Source organism: Euwallacea similis, chromosome 4, assembly GCF_039881205.1.
Source record: "Euwallacea similis isolate ESF13 chromosome 4, ESF131.1, whole genome shotgun sequence".
Classification (NCBI taxonomy): Eukaryota; Metazoa; Arthropoda; class Insecta; order Coleoptera; family Curculionidae; genus Euwallacea; species Euwallacea similis.
In genome coordinates, this window is record NC_089612.1 from 2,053,224 (window position 1) to 2,076,562 (window position 23,339).

The 23,339-nt window shown below is 36.0% G+C and overlaps 4 protein-coding genes and 1 long non-coding RNA gene across 8 annotated transcripts; 3 read left to right on the plus strand and 2 right to left on the minus strand.

The window, feature by feature from the left end:
• The first annotated feature begins 390 nt into the window (after positions 1-390).
• Positions 391-8,218, plus strand: sax (saxophone). Its single transcript, XM_066389793.1, has 9 exons — positions 391-463; positions 811-1,167; positions 1,231-1,432; positions 1,495-1,782; positions 2,130-2,352; positions 2,459-2,649; positions 2,825-3,050; positions 3,137-3,302; positions 3,715-8,218. The coding sequence occupies exons 1-8, from the start codon at positions 400-402 to the stop codon at positions 3,284-3,286; spliced, it is 1,701 nt and encodes a 566-aa protein (XP_066245890.1). The 5' UTR covers positions 391-399; the 3' UTR covers positions 3,287-3,302; positions 3,715-8,218.
• Positions 8,219-8,367: 149 nt separating this feature from the next.
• Positions 8,368-9,213, minus strand: LOC136408397 (rRNA 2'-O-methyltransferase fibrillarin-like). Its single transcript, XM_066389342.1, has 3 exons — positions 9,010-9,213; positions 8,599-8,914; positions 8,368-8,509 (listed from the first exon to the last, which is right to left on the minus strand). The coding sequence occupies exons 1-3, from the start codon at positions 9,031-9,033 to the stop codon at positions 8,493-8,495; spliced, it is 357 nt and encodes a 118-aa protein (XP_066245439.1). The 5' UTR covers positions 9,034-9,213; the 3' UTR covers positions 8,368-8,492.
• A 734-nt stretch (positions 9,214-9,947) lies between these two features.
• LOC136408511 (uncharacterized) lies at positions 9,948-10,352 on the plus strand. Its single transcript, XR_010752092.1, has 2 exons — positions 9,948-10,079; positions 10,140-10,352. It is a non-coding gene; the product is annotated as an uncharacterized lncRNA (long non-coding RNA).
• Positions 10,353-11,529: 1,177 nt separating this feature from the next.
• Positions 11,530-18,875, minus strand: LOC136408181 (uncharacterized). The gene is made up of 4 exons (XM_066389038.1): positions 18,097-18,875; positions 13,322-13,404; positions 12,914-13,154; positions 11,530-12,090 (listed from the first exon to the last, which is right to left on the minus strand). The coding sequence occupies exons 1-4, from the start codon at positions 18,715-18,717 to the stop codon at positions 11,977-11,979; spliced, it is 1,059 nt and encodes a 352-aa protein (XP_066245135.1). The 5' UTR covers positions 18,718-18,875; the 3' UTR covers positions 11,530-11,976.
• Positions 18,876-20,431: 1,556 nt separating this feature from the next.
• On the plus strand, positions 20,432-23,333 carry LOC136408303 (zinc finger protein 385B-like). 4 transcript variants are annotated; one of them, XM_066389201.1, is made up of 10 exons: positions 20,432-20,531; positions 20,584-20,691; positions 20,745-21,043; positions 21,099-21,244; positions 21,295-21,446; positions 21,503-21,609; positions 21,700-21,848; positions 21,901-22,061; positions 22,111-22,220; positions 22,272-23,333. In XM_066389201.1, exons 3-10 carry the CDS (start codon positions 20,811-20,813, stop codon positions 23,143-23,145), a joined length of 1,932 nt encoding a protein of 643 aa, XP_066245298.1. In that variant the 5' UTR covers positions 20,432-20,531; positions 20,584-20,691; positions 20,745-20,810; the 3' UTR covers positions 23,146-23,333. The 4 variants fall into 4 exon arrangements, with proteins under 4 accessions (XP_066245298.1, XP_066245302.1, XP_066245300.1 ...); XM_066389205.1 differs by having other exon boundaries at positions 22,153-22,220; XM_066389203.1 differs by having other exon boundaries at positions 21,934-22,061.
• Positions 23,334-23,339: the final 6 nt, after the last annotated feature.

A 23,339-nucleotide genomic window follows, 5' to 3' on the forward strand; every position in this document is an offset into this window, starting at 1 on the left:
TTTTTATTGTCCTCTTTTTCCTTAGTGAAATTGATTTAATAATTTTGAAAACAATCTATATTATTTTTTATTTTTAAGAATTTATTTGAAATTCACATTATTTTCAGAGATTTGATGTAATTTTAGTGTATTTGTAGTTTTTTAACAATTTTGGGATTAACAAGGAACAGTCTAATTTCACGATGAGACCAAATTTTTAAGAAAGAAATTCGAATTTGTGTTCACAAGTTAAGTTGTAAAGAATTATTCCAGGAACAAAATCCATTTGAGAAGAAAATTTTAAATTTTTTTTCGAATCGTAATGCACAGACGCCCTATATATGGCATTGCCAGTTCAGCGACCTTAATTCAGTTGACAGAGACAGCAGTATGACAACAGTCAGTATTAACACAACAAACATGGCGACACCAAGATTATTGGGTTATTTATTTATTTTCTCTGTGATTTTCATAGCTACTTATGGTAAAAATCAGCAATAATTTCTCTATTATTTTTATTTAAGTTTATTGTTTTAATTTAATAATTATTAGCATGTATAAGAGTACAGTGGTAGCGTTTATTTACGGGGGCATTTGCCCCCCCAAGATGCCATTTTAGGCATTTCCAGGATTGGATTTTATTGTAATTAATCAAGACAAATTGTGCTCTAAGTTCTAATAAAAAAAACCTTTAAAGAAAATACTTTGCTCTAATTTTTATGAGTGCCTCATATTCAACAAAAATCAATGTTTCATGCCCTTATTCCCATCTATAACCGTATTTTTCTGCGCTTTTTTCCCTTCATTTACACTTATTTTACTATCTTTTAGCCAACCAACAGAAACCGTCCCTAAAAGAATCCACAGAATCAGAAGAAGACTACCAAGAAACTGCAGATGCATCTTCCGATGATTTATTATATTACAAACAAAATGAACTTTATCATCACTCCCCCAAACATTATCAATGTCACTCTTGTGACCCCCCACATTGTATTAACCCAGCTACATGTCACAATGCAGTTCAGTGTTGGAAGTCTCGGGTGCGGGAAAGCTCGGGACTTGAGAGTGTTTCAAGGGGCTGTACTGTGAAATCAGAACAGCTGCTGTTTCTGTGTAAAACACCCTCATTTGGGGCGCAGCATAAACGACATGCTAGTGGTCAATATAGAGTAGAGTGTTGTGAGGGTGAGTGCAATGTGTTTTTAAACCTAAGAATTAAGGTATATAATTGGTTTTTTTTATTTTCAGGTGATTTCTGCAATAATGGGACTTTTCCTGAGCTTGCCCCAGTATTGGTGGAAACATTTGGGCAGGAATCAGATAATTTCCTGTATGGTGTTAAAATGGTGGGTGCTATTGTAGGACCTATAATCATTTTGGCACTTGTTGGCACAATGGTGATGTTTTGTATGAAGAAAATACACCGCAACAGATTGTGCAATGAAGCTCGGTGAGGTTTTAATATTTGATGTTTTGATAGTTTGGTTTTCAACATATTTTTTTATTGATTAGGTTGGATACTGAACAATACTATGTCACAGACGAATTGCTGAGAGCTACAGCAGCAGGTGACAGTACTCTCAGAGAGTATTTGGAGCATACAATGACATCAGGTAGTGGATCAGGATTTCCATTGTTGGTGCAACGCACTATGGCCAAACAGATTGCATTAATGGAATGCATTGGTAAGGGAAGATATGGAGAAGTATGGAGGGGACAATGGCATGGGGAGAATATCGCTGTGAAGATTTTCTATTCCAAGGATGAGGCTAGCTGGACAAGGGAGACTGAGATTTACAGGTGAATTGGAATATTATAATTGACTTAAGGCTCTTTGTGTAAATTTAAACTAAGTTATAGTAAGTTTAAGTTTGACTTAAATTGACAGTTTTACATGTAAAAGTGCCCATTTAAGTTGTAGAATGTAGAACAATTAATACTTAGATTTATGCTTGGTTTGTGAAATTACAGTAAATCTGAAAAATATAATAAAAACAGGTGACCTAGCATTTTTTGGGTGATGAGTGACATACATGCTTCTTTGGAAAATTTTCTATAAAGTTTTCCAGAAAAATATTCTTTTTCTTTTTGAAAAATTTGAACTTCTATGGTAATATTACATCACCATAAAAAAATATATATTTTAGCACAGTCCTACTTCGGCATGAGAACATCCTTGGATATATAGGCTCAGACATCGCCTCACGCAACTCCATCACTCACATGTGGCTCATCACCCACTACCATCAATTTGGAAGCTTGTATGACTACCTCAACCACACCACTCTGAATTACCCACAGCTGATGCTAATCTGTCTCTCAATTGTCAATGGAATTGTGCATTTACACACTGAAATATTTGGTACCCAGGTATGTATTTTCTAATCATTTCTACTGTATGATTGTCATGAATACCAATAAAATAACTGATCAGGACATGCATATTTTGAAAATTTTAATATATTGAATTATATAGGGTAAAAAACCGGCAATAGCGCACCGTGACATCAAGACTAAAAACATTTTAGTGAAACTAGATGGGACCTGTAGTATCGCGGATTTCGGATTGGCTGTTATGCATACCCAAGCCACGGACTTGTTGGACATTGCATCTAATCCCAGGGTAGGAACCAAGCGATATATGCCTCCGGAAGTGCTGGATGAATCGTAAGTATCTCACTTGTCAAAGATACAGGAGTATTCAAAATTTTGGAAACAGCAATTAGTTTAAATAATATTTAATAATTAGTTAAGAAAATAAATTGTTTCACTGTTCTAATTTTAACTATGCAATATATTTACTTCTAACCGTTTTTGAAATAATTGTATTCTAAATTTTAAGGATGCGTATGACACAATTCGATTCATTCCGACGCGCAGACATCTACTCTTTGGGCTTGGTCTTCTGGGAAGTCTGTAGACGTGTGGTGAGCAACGGCATCGTTGAGGACTACAAGCCACCCTTCCATGATGTAGTGCCCAGTGACCCCAGTTTCGAGGACATGCGCAAGGTGGTGTGTATCGACCAACAACGACCTAACATACCCAACAGATGGGCCAGTGACCTGGTAGGTTTAAAGTCGAATGTTCTTAATTCGAATTTCTCACAATTTATAGTTTTCAAAGCAGGTTTTAATATGAACTTCTTGCGCAGATATTAAGCGGTATGGCGAAGCTGATAAAAGAGAGTTGGCACCAGAACGCGACAGTGCGTTTGCCCGCGTTGAGGCTCAAGAAAACCCTTATGAAACTAGCCACCATCGACAACCTGATCTCCGTGGAAGATTACGAGATGTGCGTTTGATGCCTGAATTTACGAGGTGAGTGGAGGTGGTTCACGATTAATAATCTGCTATTTGAACGCACATGTGTTTACTGTCTAAGCTGGGTTCAATATTACAACTTTAACACTGTTGGTTTTTGTCGTGTATACTATCTGAGATTTTAAGTCTGGCTTAGCTAAGCGAAGCTTATGTTGCCGTAATGCATAGCAAATGGCAGATAGAATTCATAATAGAATGGAAAACCTGTGAAAACTCCAAAAGGAGTAGCTGAACCTAAAAAAAAGAGACGGTGGAAGGAAAGGTATTGAAGAAAGACACTGCGAACTATTAAGAACCGTAACGAGCAATTAATGATTGATCCCATAAAAACAGAATTTTATGTTTCTAAACTAAATTGAAAAACCCTGCAGTACAACATAAGAGTTTGATTGTTTTTCTTTTTGATCAGGTACAGACAACCGTCGCCTTAAGAGTGCCATCACCATTATATTATTATTACTATTATTAAGTGTAACTGAAGGTAGGGAATCTATTTTCAGTAAATTGTTTCATTGGTTAAGTGTCTCAGTAGGGTTAAAGTGTACATATAGGGAATTTTAGGAGCAACACAGCTGTGTTTAGTTATACACTTAATACGAGTTTAAACCTATTCTTCACGCCGCAAATATTATTTTTAAAAAGGCGACTATAGAAAGGCTGATTTTATGCTATTAACGTTGAAATCTGATCTTATCTGAGGGTGTGAATTATGTAACTTTATTTCAATAAAAAAAGACATCAATTTTATTGTCCACATTATCGCGGCAAAGAAACTCTTTGCACACATTGACATGCGTGCTATAATAGTTATTTACCTAACAAGTTCATATATAATATTTTATTACCATACATTTGCGTGCGATAATTTTCACACAGACACTTACATTGATGCATGAAAATTTGACAATTTTTCACTACAATGATATGCGTGCTGTAAATTTTCTTATCACACATGTCTATACTTTTTAGAGCATATATGCGTATAGATATTTTTGCACAGACACTGACGTTGAGTCGGAAAAATGTGATACTTTTTCATTAAAGTAATGTGGTTCTTGTATATATTCTTCTCAAACACAACAAACAACAACAACAAAATTGTGCGTGTTGTGTTTACCTAATACGTTTGATAAAGTTTTCTGATTTTTAATGTTAAATTTAATGCATATTATCAAAACTATAAAATCAAATATTCTCTTCTGATAAGCTTTGTTTTGACTACCAAACGGCAAGTATATTTTTAATAATTATGACTCATTACACTCTCCTGCCCTGCAATCTAATTTTATAGCAACATGTGAGAGTGAGAATGGAATTTTTCGAAACGTTGATTGGTCAATAAATTGAACAAAAATTTTCATTCTCACATGTTTCGGTAGAATCAGGACCTTGGGCTCGAATTCGCCTCGAGTAAGGACTAGACGAATAAATCTTCCTTAATTTTTCTCTTTTCCTGATGAGTGCTACAAAGTTTTTAATTTCGGTAAATGTGACAGGTTTCATAGATGAAACATGGTAAATTTCCAGTGACGAGATCTTCACAATTTCCCATTTGGTAACTATTGGAAATAAAGCTTGATTATCCGTCTCATTTAAGGAAAAGCTTGGTAGTCACTGATGGCACTGGCAGCGTGACATAAAGCATGAACGTTCATCCTATTGCTGGTCATGGGTGTTACGTGCTTCATCGCAAGGCTATTTTTCGTATACAGGGTGTTCCAAAAAAGTTGCGCCAAACTCAAAGAGATTATAGGAGACATTGCGCTGACCGATTTTTACATACAAACCCTTATTCAAAAACGTAACGGTAGCTTGTTGATACCAAAATACTTCAATGTTTAATTAATTTTTATTACATATAACGCAAACTAAATTATTATAAAGATTCAAAATAACGATCCCCAACTTGGTTAAATAAATTTGTTCTTTGAATCATTGAATTGCGTACTCGTAAGATGTGCACATTTTGCTGCCTGAAAAGGGAGGCTGCCATCACTCTTCTCAACAGCTTCTTTTGGGTGGCTACAAGAGTTTCACACACTAACAACTTGATGTAACCTCAGAGGAAAAAATCCAACAAGCTTAAATTAGAACTTTGCGTTGGCCATCTGATACGTCCGCCTCTTCCGATCCATCGCCTACAAAAATATTAGTTTAGATGATTCTGCACAGTGCGGGCAAAATGTGCAGGTGCATCGTCAACAACATCGAGTTTAGGAATGCAAGTCATAAACTTGTATCAGGAGGCAAAAAAATACACATTTTGTTTGTTTTTATTCTATTTACTTAAGTTGAATGTCGAAGTCTTTTGAACAAAAATGATTCTGGAACCAGAACGGCTCATTTTTGACTAAAGGTTTCTATGCAAAAATTGTTCATCACATGTCCCCTATAACTTCCTTAAGTTTCGCACATCCTTTTTGGAACACCCTGTATATTCCAGTGGAACAAGTCTTACAGTATATCCAGCATTGCTGGTTCAGAAACTGTTCCGGTCGAAGCGTTGCAAAAATAGGCCAAGCTTTACAAACTAAAGTATCAATAGAAGGCTTAATGTCCCACTCAGTGGCAAACAATACGCGACAGGCGGCTTTTTGGGCCCAAATGTAATTAAAAAGTCGTGAAACCATGTAGTTATAAAACACTCCACAAGTATTGGAAGGTCTTTGAGAGCATGAAGGCAGTTTTTAAAATGTGTCCAGAGTCTATAAAAACATTGACGTCGAAGCTTTTCCCACCATCAAACCGAGAAGAACAATTAAGAAAGTTTCCATGGGAAACAATAAATTTTGAGTTCCTTGAGTTTCCAATTTCGTTGTGGTCTCAAATTATATCGATTTGCAGGTTGCAGGTTTTGTGTTCGATGAGGAACCACATCTGGACAACGCTAAACTTCACAAAGTCTAAAATTATAAAAAATCGCATACAACCCTGTTGTAATTTAACAACAGTCAATAATGGACTTATCTATTTAACGTTTTCTATTTTGTTGACCAAATTGCCGTCTTTAACAATTAAACGCATTTTTCTTCCTATTACATTCCATGACTGGCCCAACGCTTTTCGAAGAACTACTGAAAACTGAAAGATAAGAATTTGCTGAAATTTCGGTGGAATCTGGGAACTGCAACGCTTGCAAACTTTCCTAAAAACTAAGCCACTGAAAGATCTCATGAAATCTGAATTATTGAAATCTACGAATTATATAACAGCGTTGATTTTGTAATGCAATCATCGTGCTGTACAGCACCACTTTCGCACTTGTTAGGTAAATTGAAACGTGCCAAATTAGCTTTTAATGTTCCAAATTAGGTTAATTGCAAAAGGGAAATGTTATTTTAACTCCATACTATACTGACAATCATTTGTAAATATTTTTAAGTAAAAGTTGTCCTTGTTGATGCCCAAACGTATTGATTTTTGTAGACAGATTTAGGGCCAATAGATCAAATAGGTAGATAAAGTTACCTGGGCATTGATTTTTATAGTACTAAAATGAGGACCTTACTCACATAAATGAGCGCTTTGAGTGTTTTACATACAGTGTTAAAACCGCTACTTTCTGATTAGAGTTTAAACCAAAAGGAGCGAATCAAAAGAAGTAATAAGTGTTTATACATATGATTATTATCAACGTGTACGAGTTGCATATAAGTAATGTATGTTTATAATATCAAGACTCATATCTGTTTAATTAGTTATTAATTAGTAATTATAGGCCAGAGAAGTTTGAAGGCAGTTTGCTCAGTCCTATTAAGTTTCCATTTGTGAATGAAAACTTTTTTTGCTATTTATTTGTGTAACTGATCATATCAATATATTCATCAAATCAATATCACAAATTTCGTTAATCATTTCATTATTATTGTGCAGGTACAGGTGTCTCAAATTCGAAGCTCGCCATTGAGATCTAAGAAACCGTAGGAGACAGGTTTAAACGGTGGCCAAATTGGGTAGTTCTCATAGTTTTAAACATTCCGAAATTCCTAATGGAACAAGCTGGAAATGATTAAATTCATAGTTGTCTTTCGCTATTAATAATTTGGGTTGGAGATGTGTATTTTGGATCAAAACGTCGTAATTTGAATATTGCGTAGCTAGTGAGGGCATTCAGAGATCCCAGAAAAGGGTTTACAAAAAGTAGGTTTTGGGACTTTCTGGAAATTTTCCATTTTTCTCAGAATTTTTTTAAAAGTTTCCAAAAATCCAGTTGAAATCTTATCACCATGCAATAAGGTTTTTTGCGAGAGCAGGTACGTTCTTATCAAACTGTTTAGTCACTTAGAGATTTTTTACAGGTTTTCGAATAAATTAGGAGACAGTAATGAGTGTATCCAGTGCAAGCTTATGAGAATCTTTGAATCCCTGCTGGGATTTGGACTTGGATAATATGATAGACAAAAATTTATCAACCGAGCACCTATCTAATTACAATTTTTCAGTCTTTTTCAAAAGTTTTTTAGTTCTGTCCAAAATTTTAGACCTTATAGATATTGCAAACGATCAGAACCAAACAATATGTGTATGCAATCGCAAATCCAGATCCGCACTAAAAAAAATTAGTGAGGGGTTTGGAGGAACGAAAGATCACATTTGAAAAATATTGTTAGTCCGTTAAAGCCTGTCCAAACGTGTCTTAAAAAAGTAATCTCCTTCACGAATGAAAGCAAGAAAAAATGGCCACGAACATTTTTCGGATATGACAGAAACTATACGAAATTTGAAAAAATTTAAACTGATATTAGTTAACCGCCCGAATAAGGCTCTTTTAAGCGAGATCATGCCTCGAATTTGGGATACCCTGTATATTCATTTGGTCAAAAACGATTGTTGTATACAATCACGTTACACCCCTGAATTGTTTGTTATTTCATAATTATAATTAAGCAATATACACTTTAATTTGAAAATTACGAAGTATCGTTTTATTTCTTAAAGTAATACCATGGCCGCATGGCATTATTCCAATGGGAGATCCGGGGGCGCCACTACCACCGGCGCTTTTATCACTGAAAATAATTTAAGTGGAAATTATTTCTAAAAAACAGCACCTCTTCTGCATTATAAACCGTCGGTTTATTCTTTTGGTATAAAATAAAATAAAATAAAATAAAATCAGAAATTAAAATCAATGGCTACAATGTCCGCCTAGTCCATTCTTTCTCCATGGCTGGTATTGCTTCCGTGCTATGTTCCAAATCCTCCTGTAAAGCAAATATACACACTTCGTTGTGAAGTTCACTTTACTTATTTCCAGAATTTTTAAGATTGGTTTTAAATTAAGAATACATGCCTCCGAATCCACCGCGGAAACCTCCTGGTGGTCCCCCAAATCCTCTTTGAGGTCCTCCTCCGAAACCTCTTTGAGGTCCTTCCTCAAATCCTCCGAAGCCCCTTTGAGGTCTTTCCCCAAATCTTCCTCTGAAGCCTGTTTGAGGGCGTCCCCCAAATCCGCCTCTGAAACCTCCTTCGGATCCCCCGAATCCGCCTCTGAAGCCTCCTTCGGGTCCCCCGAATCCTCCAAAACCACGATGGGATTGCGCTTCTGGTTCTGCTAAGGGAGCAGCTTGGACATATATCTTAGAAATATGGAAAAGCACGAAGATAAACTGGAAAAGAAGCATTTTCGGCAAAACCAAATAGGAACAGCTTGAAAGATAAATTTTAAGATCGTGGTTTTTAATATTTTGTACGTTGAACTTACCAACAACTTCTTGATAAAGAACATTATTTTTTATTATAAAAAAACACCTTTTGTATACAATAACAAACAAAATATAGGCACTTTGCCAGACTACGATCAACAGCGTTCTAAATGGTTTAAAAGAGACTTTTGGGTATAAATAATGCGTAGCTATATACTGTTCCAACTTATTAAAAATCGAATGGTGCCATGGAAGCAATTTTTTTGTCTCCATAAGTGATGAGCAATAAAAGCAGCAGAATTTAATACATAAGAGTTGTTAGAAATCTAATAAATGTCCAATTTTAGTTCACATGTGCTGAATTTTTGTTCCAAAATTAGATTTAGTGATGTTATAGTTACCCCATATCTGTAAAATTTAACATTTTTTAAATTTCTAACTTTTTTCATATGTCAAATTCAGCAGCATTTTTGGCTGTCATTTACATAGGGACAAAATAATAAATTTCAATAGCATCACTCGATTTTTTATAAATTGGCAAAGAATATAAAAGATGAAAAAAATTCGGGATAGCAATAAAAACGATTCAGCTTAAATAGCAGGTATTAATTTATTGCAAAGAGACCTAAATTTTGTTAGATAGATTAGAATTAGTTAGATTTTAATCGATTTTTAGCGTTAAACTCATGGATTTTTCAACCAACGGCTCATTTACTCTTATTATTCAAAAACTATTAAAAACTGATCTCTGAAACCGAAAAAAAATACACCTTAACTGAGTAAAAATTCGCCCAAAATTTGGTTTATTATTAGAGAAATTTACATACAAACATAAGGGCAATAAATACGTTGAAATGCTTCTTTCCTTCAAAAAATTTCGAAAATTTTCGCATCTAGATGACGTCATTATGATAAGAAAGTTTTTTTATATTTTGTATAGTATTTTGAGCCACGAACCAAAATTGTCTTTCTTATTTAATAAACATTGTCTAATGACATCTTTCACATTCTCCAAAAAATAAACTGAAAATAATAATAATTGATGTCAAATTAATCGCCTCTGTAACATCCTGCTTCCCTAGGCAAAATGTTTATGCTCATAATACTTAAATTTATCAAGTAATAACAGGTATATTTTGCTATAAAAAACTAAGCAATTTCCTACACATTTTCCATTTTTCTTCTACAGAATCATGCCTTTATCAGCCTTTCAGTCCATTTTACTCACTTTCGCTATAGTGGGAAGTGTGCAGTTGATAGTGACTCTCCTCTCATCTTTGGAGAACAATAATGTGGATTATAGGGATGTGATGAGGGAACTGGCAAAGCAAAAATTCCTGCACGGATACCGGATTAATGTCAAAAGACCGCATACTTTTTACCATTAGATAAGGCACGTCAGCATCAATCATTAATATGAAATGAGGAAAAAAATGTATATTTTTTCGTTAGTTGAAAATGGGCATCTGAGTGACATCATTTCGAGGGGATCGCAAAAATTTATATAAGAAACCTGCGAATATCAAAATTAAGGTGATGAATTTAGTAAAGGAATTTTCTCTAACGTTATGTCCAACTATGATGAATGTGTTCATTCGAATTAAGTTGATTAATGAACCATGAATGCACGGCGTGATAAAACTATTCAGTATTTACCATCAAACATCTTCCAACAAGAGTTTAACGGATCAAGTTATCCATAACAGGCCTCTAATATTTCGACATTCACTTGAGGTTTTTTATCACCCTGGTTAATAATTACCTTGTATAAGGCGCTCCCTCTAGCGGATCTAACGGCGTAAATGCAACTTTTTTGTCATGATTCGGCAACCAATCATACAACAATATGACTGATTCTTCCACACCACTAGTTGGTATGGGAGGAATCAGCAAACTCAAGCTGGGTAACAATTACCACTGAATTTGACCATAATCTCTTTCGTATGTTTTGAAAAGAACGAGTAGCGCCGCTGATTTTTATGTTATATTGTGGTTTCAGGTGTCGGTTCTATGATTAAAGTGATGACTTGATTACTCGCAAACCAGAGGCGTATCAGCCAAAGGTTTTTGTTAAGTAATAACGTTTATTTTTGAACTTGACTTTGTGCCGTTAACGAAGTTTTTCAACAATTAAAAAAACAGGAATGGAATATTTTAAAAGTAAAACTGGGATAAGTGTAAAAACGAGGCATCAACCACGCCAAAAAATTCACTTTAAAAGTTTACGTTTTTTCCGAAATTGTTGATAAGCAAATATTTCGGGTCGGGATTCAGACCAACGCGTTACGCCACTGCTTTTTAAGTGGAATTGCAGCTCCAAGTAACAATTTTGTCTTAAAACATTACTCTTTCCATAAGGAGAGGAGACATGTTTGAAAGTCATCACATGTTGCATCGTTGGACTGCAAGGAATGGCATTTAAAGAGTTTGTGGGTACTGAGATTAGTACTCGCCACTGCGAAATGGAAACAAAAAAATGTAATCTCAAATATATCTCAAAATTATTCGCTTTTTTTGCATTTTGCCTATCCCAGGTCGCGTCCGTTTTTGGCGTTTGAATACAATTAAAACAACATTGAAAAAATTGAACCTTCGCTGTATTTTTACTACTTTTTATCAATAACATGGGTTTGATTGAATGAAAGCTACGAAAAATCTACACTCAACGAAAAAGTAGTAATAAGTCACACGTACATAACACAGCGAAAAGTGATGATACATAACTATATAAAATCACATCCATATTTACACGACCTTCTTATAGCAACAATATACATACAAATCTAAAACAGTATTAATAGTTTCATTTACATATTTTTTTTATCATAGGGCCGATATCGTAATTAATATTAAATATTACAAACGAGCCAGTGGCGCACGAATGTTACATTATACATTTTTGGTCCCGTCTTATTATTTAAGTGCAAAAACAATTCACACGTTCAAGTCCTAGATGGCGACACTTGCTGCGAATATGAATTGTCTTTGTTTTCTTGACATGGCAGTTGGTTAAACAAATGACTGCACTAACTACGAATGCCAGTGCCGTAGTGAGCCCCCGCAGCTCTGTCCAAAACCGCCTCGAAATTGGGCAAGTTAATGTCCCCGATGTTCTCGGTTTGGAGTTCCACTGCAAAGTTCTGAAAAAAGAAACAAGTGTGTGGATGAGCGGCTCGTCTACCTGATGACTGTGGGGATTTTTAGGAAATTTTGTCCGTTTGAAAAGAGCGGAATGCGGGGAGACCATCTGGCGGCCATCGCGGATCATCAGGACGATGGCAGAGCTGGTCGAGCTGGTTTTGTTTTGGGCACATGCTCGCTGGGTTTATGCAAATGGTTAATGCAGCAAGTTTAATAAAATTTCAATTTTTTTCGACTCGCACAATAGCTTTGCTCCAGCAGAGAAGCGTCGGGAACACCGGACATGTGCGCTAATCTTTGGACGGCTACACTGCGGAACGAAGCTAATATTAAGTACGTCTCAAAAAGCTTTTAAATGCAGCTCCAAACCGACTTCCTTCCTATCGCGATATGCATGTAGGCCCTGACGAGTCATCACACAAATGTTACATTTCTTGTGCAATCAAATAATAAGGCATTGTTTTTATGATCCAAGGGTATGAGTAAAGTTATAAAACATGCATCCTTGACACTACGACTTTGTGTAGAATTGCATATTGATTTCAAGTCTCGGAATTGGACCTACAGGGTGTCTCATTGCGTAAGCAGCCACCCTGGATTTGTTTGCTTTATATTCATAATTTAGTAGAATATATGGATGAGACGCCTTGAAAGTCCCGACACTGTGGATGCTTCTAATGGCGACTTTTGCAATTTCATTCGTTATCAGTTAATCCTGGTAAACACATTTTATTTGCCTTGTAATAATGCATTATACGTAGCAAATAAATAAACAGTACGACACGTTTAAAGCATGCTCAGAACCGAAAAGAATATACTTACAGAAAGAATGTCCTTAATTAGGGCCTTGTCGGTGGACATCTTGGCCCTTTTAAGCACGCTGACCTGAGGTCCCACCCACGTGACCAGCAGGAACTTGGCCCTCTTGGATAGCTCGTCTCCCGTTTGCACCCGAATGTAGCCGAAGGCCCGTTCGTCGTCTCCGAACTGCGTCCGGAATTCCCCGAAGTCTGTCCCAATAGCCGAAGTGACAATCGTTGGTCCTTCGAACTTAAACACTGCCCTATTATTTAAAAAAAATGTATCAACAACTCATGACATTATAACATCATCGAAATTAGAAATATGCGGGCCTAATGAGCTATCAACAGAAAGTCATTTGTTTATTATTAATTAACACATGTGGTAATTAATGGTGTAATAATGTGGGAAAGTGCTGATTGTGCATACCACTGGGTCTCAGATCCGTCGTGTCGGACGTCTTGGTAGGCCTGCTTGACGCTCCGCTCGTCCAAGTTGGTGGAAAGGGCCCCCTAAAAAAAGAAAATCATTATCTTGCAGTCTTGTAGTATAATATGTTTTTGTTCCGAGATATATGTTAAGTAGGTTGCAAACATGGCGGTGATGGCGATAAGGGCGAGAAGAATAATGGCGTGTCAGATAGGAGACAGTAACATTGATGGCGACGGCCTCGATGGGCTAAAAATAGGGTGATAAATGCCAGATGAATAAACAGTTAAAGCCAGGTTTTTCAAACTTCTGGTAACTAAACCTGGAAATTGACCAACGCTATGCCCTGAGTCCGGTGTTCTGTTATCTCGCAACGAGACCTAAACAGTATAGTTTTTATGGCTAAATCTGCCTGAAAATCGACCTTTGGAAAATCCCATAAAATCAGGTATATTTTGATTATGGGTACATATCAAATGTACCTGGCATAAGAAAAGTACATGAAGATGTATTGTGGGTTGCCACAAATATTTTTAGTAACATTGAAGGGGGACAACGTTTACGCAGATTCAATGTCTGCGACAAAGAAAAAAGTCCTGTGAAGATTACTTGAAGCTGCTCAACAATTAATTTAAGTTTTGAAATTTCACATTTCGGGTTGGGTCCAACCTGTCCAAATAAAGTACTGCGGCTCCTGAGTTGTCCCAAAAAATTCTTAAAATTACCATAAAAACATACAATCATTCTATTCAATATTGAACTTTTATTTTAATGCTGAACATACAAGTTTAATAATTATATAAACCCAGTTAGAAATTCTTAAATACACGAGAAATACTCTAATTTTTTTTCACTTACTACTTAATCGATGCAAATGCTCTAGAAAAGGATAGATTTGCGTAATGTCACAATGAGTAACAAAGAAAGAAAATCATGTGGGCGGAAGAGGGGATGTTCTGAAGAAAATGATAAAATTTTGAATTTTATTTTGTAACAAGAAGGATGAGATTTATTGTTGATATTACAACAGTCTTAAACCTGAAATGCCTAAAATATTCATCCAACAAGCAGGGAGGCCTATGGCTAGTTCATTGGATTTAATGTAGATTAGCGTCAAAACCTGGAACTTTATCCGCATATTTCAGATAGAGCAGATTATGAATAAAACAAGAACACGGCACAAAAAAGCGTTAACAAGGGGAATTGTTTTAAATTTTAAATAATTGGGTACGGGTATGCAACACTGGTTGCAGATTTGGCTTGTTCTTTATTAATGAGTGGCAATGGTTGTATATTGCGGGTTGCCGACCAAAATGCTCTCCTGCTGAAGCACTGTTTTACCACACACTCTCACAAGGGCGGAGCGTGGAAAAAAGGGTGGGAACAAGGGAGGGAAAGAAAGAGAGAGAAAGATAGTAAGAGAGAGAGAGATAGTCTTATGTAACCTTAATGTGAGAAGATGAACAAAAGCTTTTAAAAAAATTCTTAATTAGCGTGTAATCAGCTAATAAATTAAGTTTTTGTGAGCACTTTAATATCCTCATAGCATGGGCCAGTTTGGATTTTCCCGTGGTTATCTGTCTAAGTTGTTAAATTAGCAGTAGATTCAGGTTAAATGAACCTAGACGGCAAGTGCGCTTTACTGTATTGTGAAGTATTAAAATATATTGCATCTTGCCGTGCAGATTTTTCCCGGCTGAATCCTTGTGATTCTCTCCCAAGAAGGAGAGAGAGCTATACGATCTTGACGTGTAAGAAAAAGAGGGATGCACGACACATAACAATTTAGTCATTTTGGTAATAGAATTTAACGTCTTAGCATGGCCATGCTCGAAGCACCTGGTGTTCCTGCCCCATCACATTTACGTGTATTTCAGCCCACTTTTCAAAAGATTTAAAACATAATTCAGAACTAAATCAAACACCCAGTTTCGCAGCACAAATCGCCATTGCATGCAGTATCTAAACCTGCAAATTGGGCCCCATTAGCACGCCATTGAAAATATAAGGCTTTCAATTAAACGGTAGCAAATAGCAGTTTCTATTTGTCTTTCCCATATATCAAAGATGACGGTTTAAAATCGCATTAGAGAGATATGAATTCGCCGTTAAAACATCGTCTAATGATGGGTCCTTGAGAAATTAAGCTGTTTCGCAAAACTCTTGACCTCCAACGCCGTTGGAACTGTTTCTCTTTGGAATGTTGAATGAATGGTGTAGGCATAGTGTTATATTCAGGAATATGGAGGGTACCCCGTGCGAAAAAGTAGAGTTTTAGCATCTCGAACCAAGCGAATATAAGTTTCCCAAAATTTTCAAGTCATCTCTCGAAAACTGGTAGATGTTTTTCATGCATACATAGGATTTTTCTGACAAGATGATACGGGACAATTTCGCTTTTATGGCCTTACAAAGTGTGTTTGCCCAGAACTAAAAATAAATTTATCTTAATCTCTGTCGACAACGTCAGAGGACGAGGTTTGCTGCATGAAATCCCCATTGTAAATAATTTAACATTAACGGTATGACGCTGATAAGACACATACCAAACTTAACAATAAAAGCATACAAAATCGCCTTTTCTGGACCTTTTCCAAGTGACTCATAAATGGGAATAAACGCGTATTATAATTAACTTCCAGCTGGAATTCCTAAGAGGCTGATGGAGGCGGGTATTTTTAGCCAGAACCATAACACAAGGCCCTCCACAAGGTCCGTTAAACTTGAGAGTATAAAGCATTAAAATTAGAAAAATTATTTTCTCACCACAAAATGGCCGGGACAAACGCGCATCTCAATTACATCACAGCTGCCAATTAATAAATCCAATTGCAATCTGTAGTATGAAAGTTGTCAATCCCTGGATAATCCAATATGGCGGCATGGGCAGTCAACTTACAAAATTATGTAATGCATCTATGGGCTGCAGATTAACATTTCAGAATTAATATTTATTTCGCTAATTATGTGAATAATAGGATTAACCAGGCATTTAATTTGAATTACCCGATACGTGATCTGTTATCTAGGTTGTTAATATGTTACGGTGCTCATTCGCAAATAGCTCAAAGCCGCATTAGCGCATTATTGTCTCGAAAACAGCAATCACGCGATATTTAACTTTGACAAAAAAATGCTTTCTCGTTTTAATTACCATCAGCAGAAGACTCATGAATAATTTATGACGTTTTACTTTTTTTAAATCGTTAAATCTGGTTAATTATGTGATTTTGGACGAGTTATTAAGGTCTTAATTTCGATAGAAGCTGATGAAATCCCGCCAGGCACTTGTAGAGCAGGGTAATGAGGAATTTGCATGATTAACGAACTGAAAGGAAAAATTCGGTTTTTGGCACTAACAGGTGTTTTTCTCTCAAAAACACATACTATAGTAATAAAAGTAGATTAATAGAAGATTATCAAAATAGATGATAAAGGATGGATATTCCTCAATCGGAACAGGCACGTTTATTTCTCCAAATCTTTACAACTAATAACAACAATTATTACCGCCAAAAATAACTAGATTCCTCAACGTTTTATACATCAGCGGAAACGATTACCGGAACACAGGAAACCACCTATTAACCGATAAAGCCCGAATTAACCCCAGAGATATGTACAATACATAAATTTCCTTATATGGGCTGCAAAACGCCGATTTGTTTATCTGCTGAGATTCCGTGAAATACAAAATAATGTATCAATAAGGAATTACCATTGGAAATGTAGATATCTCGTAAATAACTTTCTTTTTATTCCGAGCACGCACCTGATATGGTTGTGCATCTCTCGGCATAATTAGACCTTTTTTTTCAAACGAAGAGGAGTAAAAGCTGTCTTCTCAGTTTTCTCCGGCAGCCTCATATCTGGCCGTTCCGGAGGCCGCAGTATGTGGGTTTCTTGCACTAGGCATGTTTCAACGATTCGAGCCAAGGTCAATATGGGGGCAAAATACATAAATGTATTCAAATCAGGTGTAGTTTTAAAGGATGAAATGAAATGTGGTACCAAAATAGTACCAACAAGGTTGCAGCAATAAAAAAAAATGATGGCCGTGACTCTGAAATCATCGTATCGGAGGTTGCACATAGCCACATTTATTTGATGTGTCTGAAATTAGTTCTACGTTTTTACAGTCAGAGATACGTAGATTTGTAAGCAATTTTTAGTACGCCAATAAGCTTTCAATATAATTCTACATAAGTCGATAATTAGTAAAAAATCACTCGACATGATTAGATGAAAAGGATCAGTGATGTCTCGTCCGCTAAATACCGACATTTACGAAAAATCAAGAAGGACTTTTGGGACATTTTTAAGACCTCCAACGCTCATGTGAAGTACGCCAATGAGTTTCTAACAGGGAGTAGTTTTTTATGTGGCCAATTAGCTGAAAAATTCTCGATTTGATGAAATGAAAAGCAGACATGTCCTAGGATTAGTCACTCGCGTTTTCCATGATTTTTGGGACACTTAAATTCCACTTTTTCATACAGGATACCCTGTACATTATGTGATTTTTTGGCTTCATTATTCAATAATGTTAATATACCTATAGAAATTCCTATGCTAATAACCGTATTTAAGACTTTATAATTCAATTTTCATATACTTAAAATATCCGGTTTATGATTCGTATTTTTCCAATGAAACTCGCCCAAATTCGGGCACCCTGTGTAGTGTGCATCTACATATATCGATTGGATGGGACATGATTCAACCACAATAATAATTCGCAGAACTTTTCAATGACTAAGCAATCATCGACTTACCTTCCTAGGCGGAGCGCTGACGGCGTTCTGAGCCAGAGGTTCAGAAATTTCGAAATTCTTCTTTACTTCCACCACATCGGGCAGCTTATAGTCCTCAGCTACCAGCTCACTAGCAATCGTGCCGTTCAGCGCCTTATTCACATTATTCTGAGGCGGTTCCAGTTCAGCTTCGATGTGGCTATTGCCGTTTCTGACAGGCTTCTCTTGCTCAACGGCATGGCCATTGCTCAGTTCCTTCGCCGGCTCAGAAGAGTCAACCTCCATTGATTCAGAATACAGGGAAACTTCCACCACTTGCGGTGGAGCTACTTCTGATGTTTGTTCATTTTCATCAGGTTGATTGTTGACTTTGAAAGTTGAATCTGGCTCCGAGGCGGGGACTGTTTGCAAGACAACTTCAGGAGCTTGCTCAGATTCATATGCTGCTTTCTCGTTCTCAAGAAAGCTCTCAGTGGCCTCACTTACGGGGCTTTTTGGCGACTTTAAGATGCATGCATCTTCCTGCACGATTGGTTGGTCGCTGGATGAGCTCACCTGATGCTCTTCTGAACCCCGTTTCTGAGCCTCTTCGGGCTGCGGCGTCTCAGGAGCTCCATTGACCGTTTCGGTTTCTTGAGACATGATGATGATGATGATCGAGCAGCCGTGATGGGAACAAATGAACGTCGCGCGCGCCGGCTCGAACGAAATAAAATCAGGAGAACGCGCGTGCACAAAAAACAAAAGAGTGTTGCCGTCTGGCCGGTCGCAAGAGGCAGGAGACTCGCAGTGTAGACGTAGACCTGATATGATGAATAAAAGTTTGTAGATTACGCTGTTGTCACGTTGATTTTTTGGCTTAGATCTGAGAGTTGCACTGTGCAAACTCGGGCAAAATGGCCGACTTCTTTCTCTGATATTCGATTTTCTTATAACATTTTGTTAAATGTTAGATTGACGCAAATGGCTTTAAGCGACCATTTTGTCGGACTTTATAGATCTTCAACACTATGAAAATCGTTTTAGGCCACCATTAATTACAGCGGAAAATACCTCAAGTGAAATGAAACACGAAGTTAAAGTCCATTTTAAGCCAATCAAAGCAGAGCATTAGATGTTTGACATTTCCAAAATGATCTGCTATATGCGACGACGGTCTTAGTTCAGGACTAAGGGGCACGGTGTTTGGCAACGTCGCCCGGCACGCATTCTCCTCCGTCTGGGTGCCGACCTCGGGTGTGCGATTAAGCTTCTTTTATTTCTTTTCTTTTTTTCTCCATTCTTGTGACCTATGCTGATTCACGGGGAGGGAAAGTTTGCGTCATCAATCTGAATTTCGCCGGTCATACCAGCACCGCGCGCGCTTTTAATTCTAAGCCTACTTCCCATGAACGAATTTAGTTATTGCCGCAATTTATATTAACATCAACTTAAAACATGAGAAAGCAAACAAGGCAGGAATACCTAAATGTGTTCGCAAAACTACTAGAAATTCTGCAAAAAATCGTACTAAATGTTAACGTTAGATAGTATAGATAAAATGTGTTTAACCTTCATAAAGTAATTTTCATATTCTTCGTTGATTCTCTAAAAAAATAGCTGCATGAATCACTACGTTTAATGCAACTTCGTTGACGGAAACGCAGATAGCGACTGGCGGTAAAATCTGTGAATTTTACTGAGAGCGCAGAAACGCAGATGCAACCAGTAATACTTTGAGTTAAACATATCATGTGCAATCAAAGAGCGTTTTATCAATTTTTGTTGTTTTCATTTTCTGACCTTTTGTCCTCGCTAAACATTCTATGGCCAAGAGTTAAAGAGACAATAATTTGAACTCTTGTTTTCATAGGAAAGTGTGAAAGTTCCTCCTACATGAATGTATGTTGGGTTGCCTAAAATCTTTGAATATCAAATTCTCTTGTCTATGAAGAGAAAGTGAATTCACACACGTGGAAATGTTATCAAGTTAGGATTTTATTATGTTTTTGGTTTCAACAAAAACAGTAGCATTATTTGTTCATAAAATTTTGACGAAATTTATTGAAATATGAACAGTTTGTGGTGTGTTTCGTGTTTAGGTTTCAGAACGGAAAACAGAACCTATGTGTTTGTTTCGCCGAGAGAGTTCGATCCAGAGGGAAAGAGAAAGAGAGTAAGATTTCAATGGTGATTGCTAAATTTGTTTACGCACAGGAATACAAATTGATTTTGCACTTTATTACACCCTCCGCGATGTTTCAGTTATCTAATAACGTCATTCTGATATTTTTAAATAAAGGTGCTCAAAAGGTTTGAAACTTATTGATATTAAATTCAGATTATTTTAGAAGCCCTGAGAACACAGTTTAGTTCACTTATTTTAGTTTCATGTAAAAGTAACGCATCCGTTCGTCAAATGTCAGTCAGTCAGCTGGCAGCCATTTTCATACGTGGAGTTTTCAAGTTGCCTAAAAGTAAGTGTCCGGGTCTAACTTAGGCTGTAATAGATCATAGGTTATGTTTTAGGTAGTTTTTAAGACTGATTACGTTTATTATCAGTATTTTAAATCTTATTCAGGTAATACATCTGTTAAATAAATTAGCTTCTACGTGCCCAATTAACCGTATACTTGGGTAAGTTTTAAAAGACCAATTGGTAACATTACACTAAGATAATTCATTTCTAGAGTAATATCAATCCGTACAAAAACATATTGAGTTTCACCTACTTGACGATCACAGCTGTTTGAACAATGAATTCTACCATATTGCAATCAGGCCAACTATGTCCTGTTTGTGATATATGCAATGCAAAATTACCTGGCCCTGCGCAAGCTGAATCCCATTATGCATCACGAAGACATATGAACAACTTGCGGTTGCTTCAAAAAGAATTAACACAATCAACTTCAAGTTCCAGCATTCAGGAACCTTTAGATCCAAGAGCTACGATGAGTGATTTCGAAATTCCACCAGTATTTCAAAAGTAAAGGATTCATGTAACGATTTTTTACATAAAAACATTGTATTGCATTTTTAAGACCAATCAATGCTTCCGATGGGCCTTTTGAAATTTTTGATTGTGATTTATGTAACCTCCAAATGACAAAGATGGAACTTTCCAAACATGTAAAAGAATTTCCCCATTGCAATTTAATTGCATTGAAAACAAATTTGTTAAACAAAGGTAGATTGTTTTAACATCTCAAACATCCTCAATTTTACACATTTTCTTAGGAATAGATAAGCCATTTTATAGCTTAAACAACATCAAGAAGAGTATTCATTGTACTCTGTGCAAGATTGATATGTTTAGTGATCAAGACTGCCAAATGCACTTCAATGGAAAGAATCACTTGAAAAATTTCAATACTTGGTGTCATGCTCAGGTAATTTTATCAAAAAAGTGGGTTTGTATTTTTTATGCAGTTGGAATATTCTTTAGAATTCACTCAAGCCAGCAGTGAGTCAGTTGGATCTTAAAAATTCCAATTGTGGATTGAACAGCATCAATGCTGACAATAAGTATTATACTAGGGCTGAGCATAAGAGGTAAGAATAAAGAGTTTATAGATTTTATTTTTACAGGAATTACAGGTAAATATCTCAAAATTAAAATATCTAATATTTTAATAATTGTAGACCAGAAAATGTTTCTTCTGTTCCATCCAGTGAAAATTTTAAATGTTACTTATGCAAAATGTCCATTGTTAGATCCAAGAAGAATGAACATGTGAAAAATTTTCCTCATGCTGATTTATCAGTCATAAGAACTCAATTGATCAAAATGGGTAATTTAAAAATATTGCAAAAAAAAATCACAGTTTCAGATTTTCTCTATAGGTATTAATAAACAATTTTGTTATTATTTCCAAGAGAAAAACGCCATTAAGTGCAATTTGTGCAATGCCATAATGCAAACCTCTCAGGTTGTAAAATCGCATTTTGAGGGGAAAGGTCATGTAAAGAATTTTAACTCCTGGTATGCTCAGCAGCCTGTAGAGGTAAAATCATTATTCCTAGAAGGAATCTTTTTTTTATTTAATTGTTTAGGATTTATGCTCACGCTCTAAAAATAAATGGTATTATTGCCAGGTTTGCAGTCTTAACTTGGATGGCACCAGTGATGCTGCAAACCATTATGAAGGAAGATCACACTTAAAGTAGTACTAGCAAAGTATATTAATTTAACTTTACATAATAATTTTCTTTAGGAGGGTCGCCGAAACTAACCCCAATTTTGATAATCTGAAACTTGAAGGCTTCGTGGCTAATTTAACACAAGGCAACGTAGTTCAAAATGACTTAAATTTAGAAGAAACTGCGAAAGTCAAACCTCCGGAACTTTTTTTGAGAACCCAAATATTCAATGAAATTGAAAAACTTGTGCAAACACTCTATTTCTCAAAAAAAGTGCCTTATGAAGTGTCTTTACATCATCTCAAAAAAATTAACAGAGATGTTGAAGATATTGTTAAGAAGCATCAAAAAACAAACATTCATTCAAGCTCTGAAATATCTGATGATAAATTTGTTTCTTCAGAAGGAAATGATTCAACTGTAGAAAATGGATTCTTTGTAATAGAATCACAGGACAAAAGCGTCGAAACTGCTGATAATAATGAGGAAACATCTCTAAACGAGAGAAATCCAGAAGTCATTATTGACGATCCCGAAACCGTCCCTGAAATGCTAAAAATTGTAAATAAAGAAGAGTCTTGTGATAAATCTATTTCTTCAGAAGTAAATGATGCAACTGTAGAAGACGAATTCCTTTTGTTAGAATTAAGAAAGCAAAGCTCTGAAACTGCCAATAATAGTGAGAAAGTACCTCTAGATGAAAAACAAACAAAAGCCATCATTGACGATCTTGAAACCGTTCCTGAAATCCAAAGAATCGTAGAAATAGAAAAGTCTCGGTTTAAAGAAGATACCTGTAACTTAGAAGTTGAGATATTAGTTGAGGTTGAGGAACTACTGAGGCAAATAGAGGATCCACAGGCTCCCTTTAGAGAGATTTTAAAGTACCTAAAATCTTTCAATGAAGTGTTGGAAGATCTTTCGGTTTTGGAAAGAGAGATACTTTGAGGGTAAAAATGACGCATTATAGTACATGTACACATACCTTACTTTTTCTTAACAGAGACGTTGTTTTTTTTTTTTAAGAAATATCTTTATTTTTTCAAACGAAATTTATATTTTAATTGTTTAATATATTAATATTTAAGAGACGTTGTTAGACTTAATGGACAATGGTTATAATTAAATATTATCTATAAATT

What these genes read in the sequence shown, in the direction of transcription:
- sax (XM_066389793.1), top strand. Translation starts at nt 400, where the DNA reads ATGGCGACACCAAGATTATTGGGTTATTTATTTATTTTCTCTGTGATT. An exon ending in CTGAAATATTTGGTACCCAG is followed by an intron (nt 2,353 to 2,458) that starts GTATGTATTTTC and finishes TGAATTATATAG; the next exon opens with GGTAAAAAACCGGCAATAGC. An exon ending in CCGGAAGTGCTGGATGAATC is followed by an intron (nt 2,650 to 2,824) that starts GTAAGTATCTCA and finishes CTAAATTTTAAG; the next exon opens with GATGCGTATGACACAATTCG.
- LOC136408397 (XM_066389342.1), bottom strand. Translation starts at nt 9,033, where the DNA reads ATGTTCTTTATCAAGAAGTTGTTG. An exon ending in TCTTTATCAAGAAGTTGTTG is followed by an intron (nt 8,915 to 9,009) that starts GTAAGTTCAACG and finishes CTTCTTTTCCAG; the next exon opens with TTTATCTTCGTGCTTTTCCA.
- LOC136408181 (XM_066389038.1), bottom strand. Translation starts at nt 18,717, where the DNA reads ATGTCTCAAGAAACCGAAACGGTCAATGGAGCTCCTGAGACGCCGCAG. An exon ending in GACGGATCTGAGACCCAGTG is followed by an intron (nt 13,155 to 13,321) that starts GTATGCACAATC and finishes TTTAAATAATAG; the next exon opens with GGCAGTGTTTAAGTTCGAAG. An exon ending in TAATTAAGGACATTCTTTCT is followed by an intron (nt 12,091 to 12,913) that starts GTAAGTATATTC and finishes TTCTTTTTTCAG; the next exon opens with AACTTTGCAGTGGAACTCCA.
- LOC136408303 (XM_066389201.1), top strand. Translation starts at nt 20,811, where the DNA reads ATGAATTCTACCATATTGCAATCAGGCCAACTATGTCCTGTTTGTGAT. An exon ending in ACTAGGGCTGAGCATAAGAG is followed by an intron (nt 21,610 to 21,699) that starts GTAAGAATAAAG and finishes TAATAATTGTAG; the next exon opens with ACCAGAAAATGTTTCTTCTG. An exon ending in AACTCAATTGATCAAAATGG is followed by an intron (nt 21,849 to 21,900) that starts GTAATTTAAAAA and finishes TTTTCTCTATAG; the next exon opens with GTATTAATAAACAATTTTGT.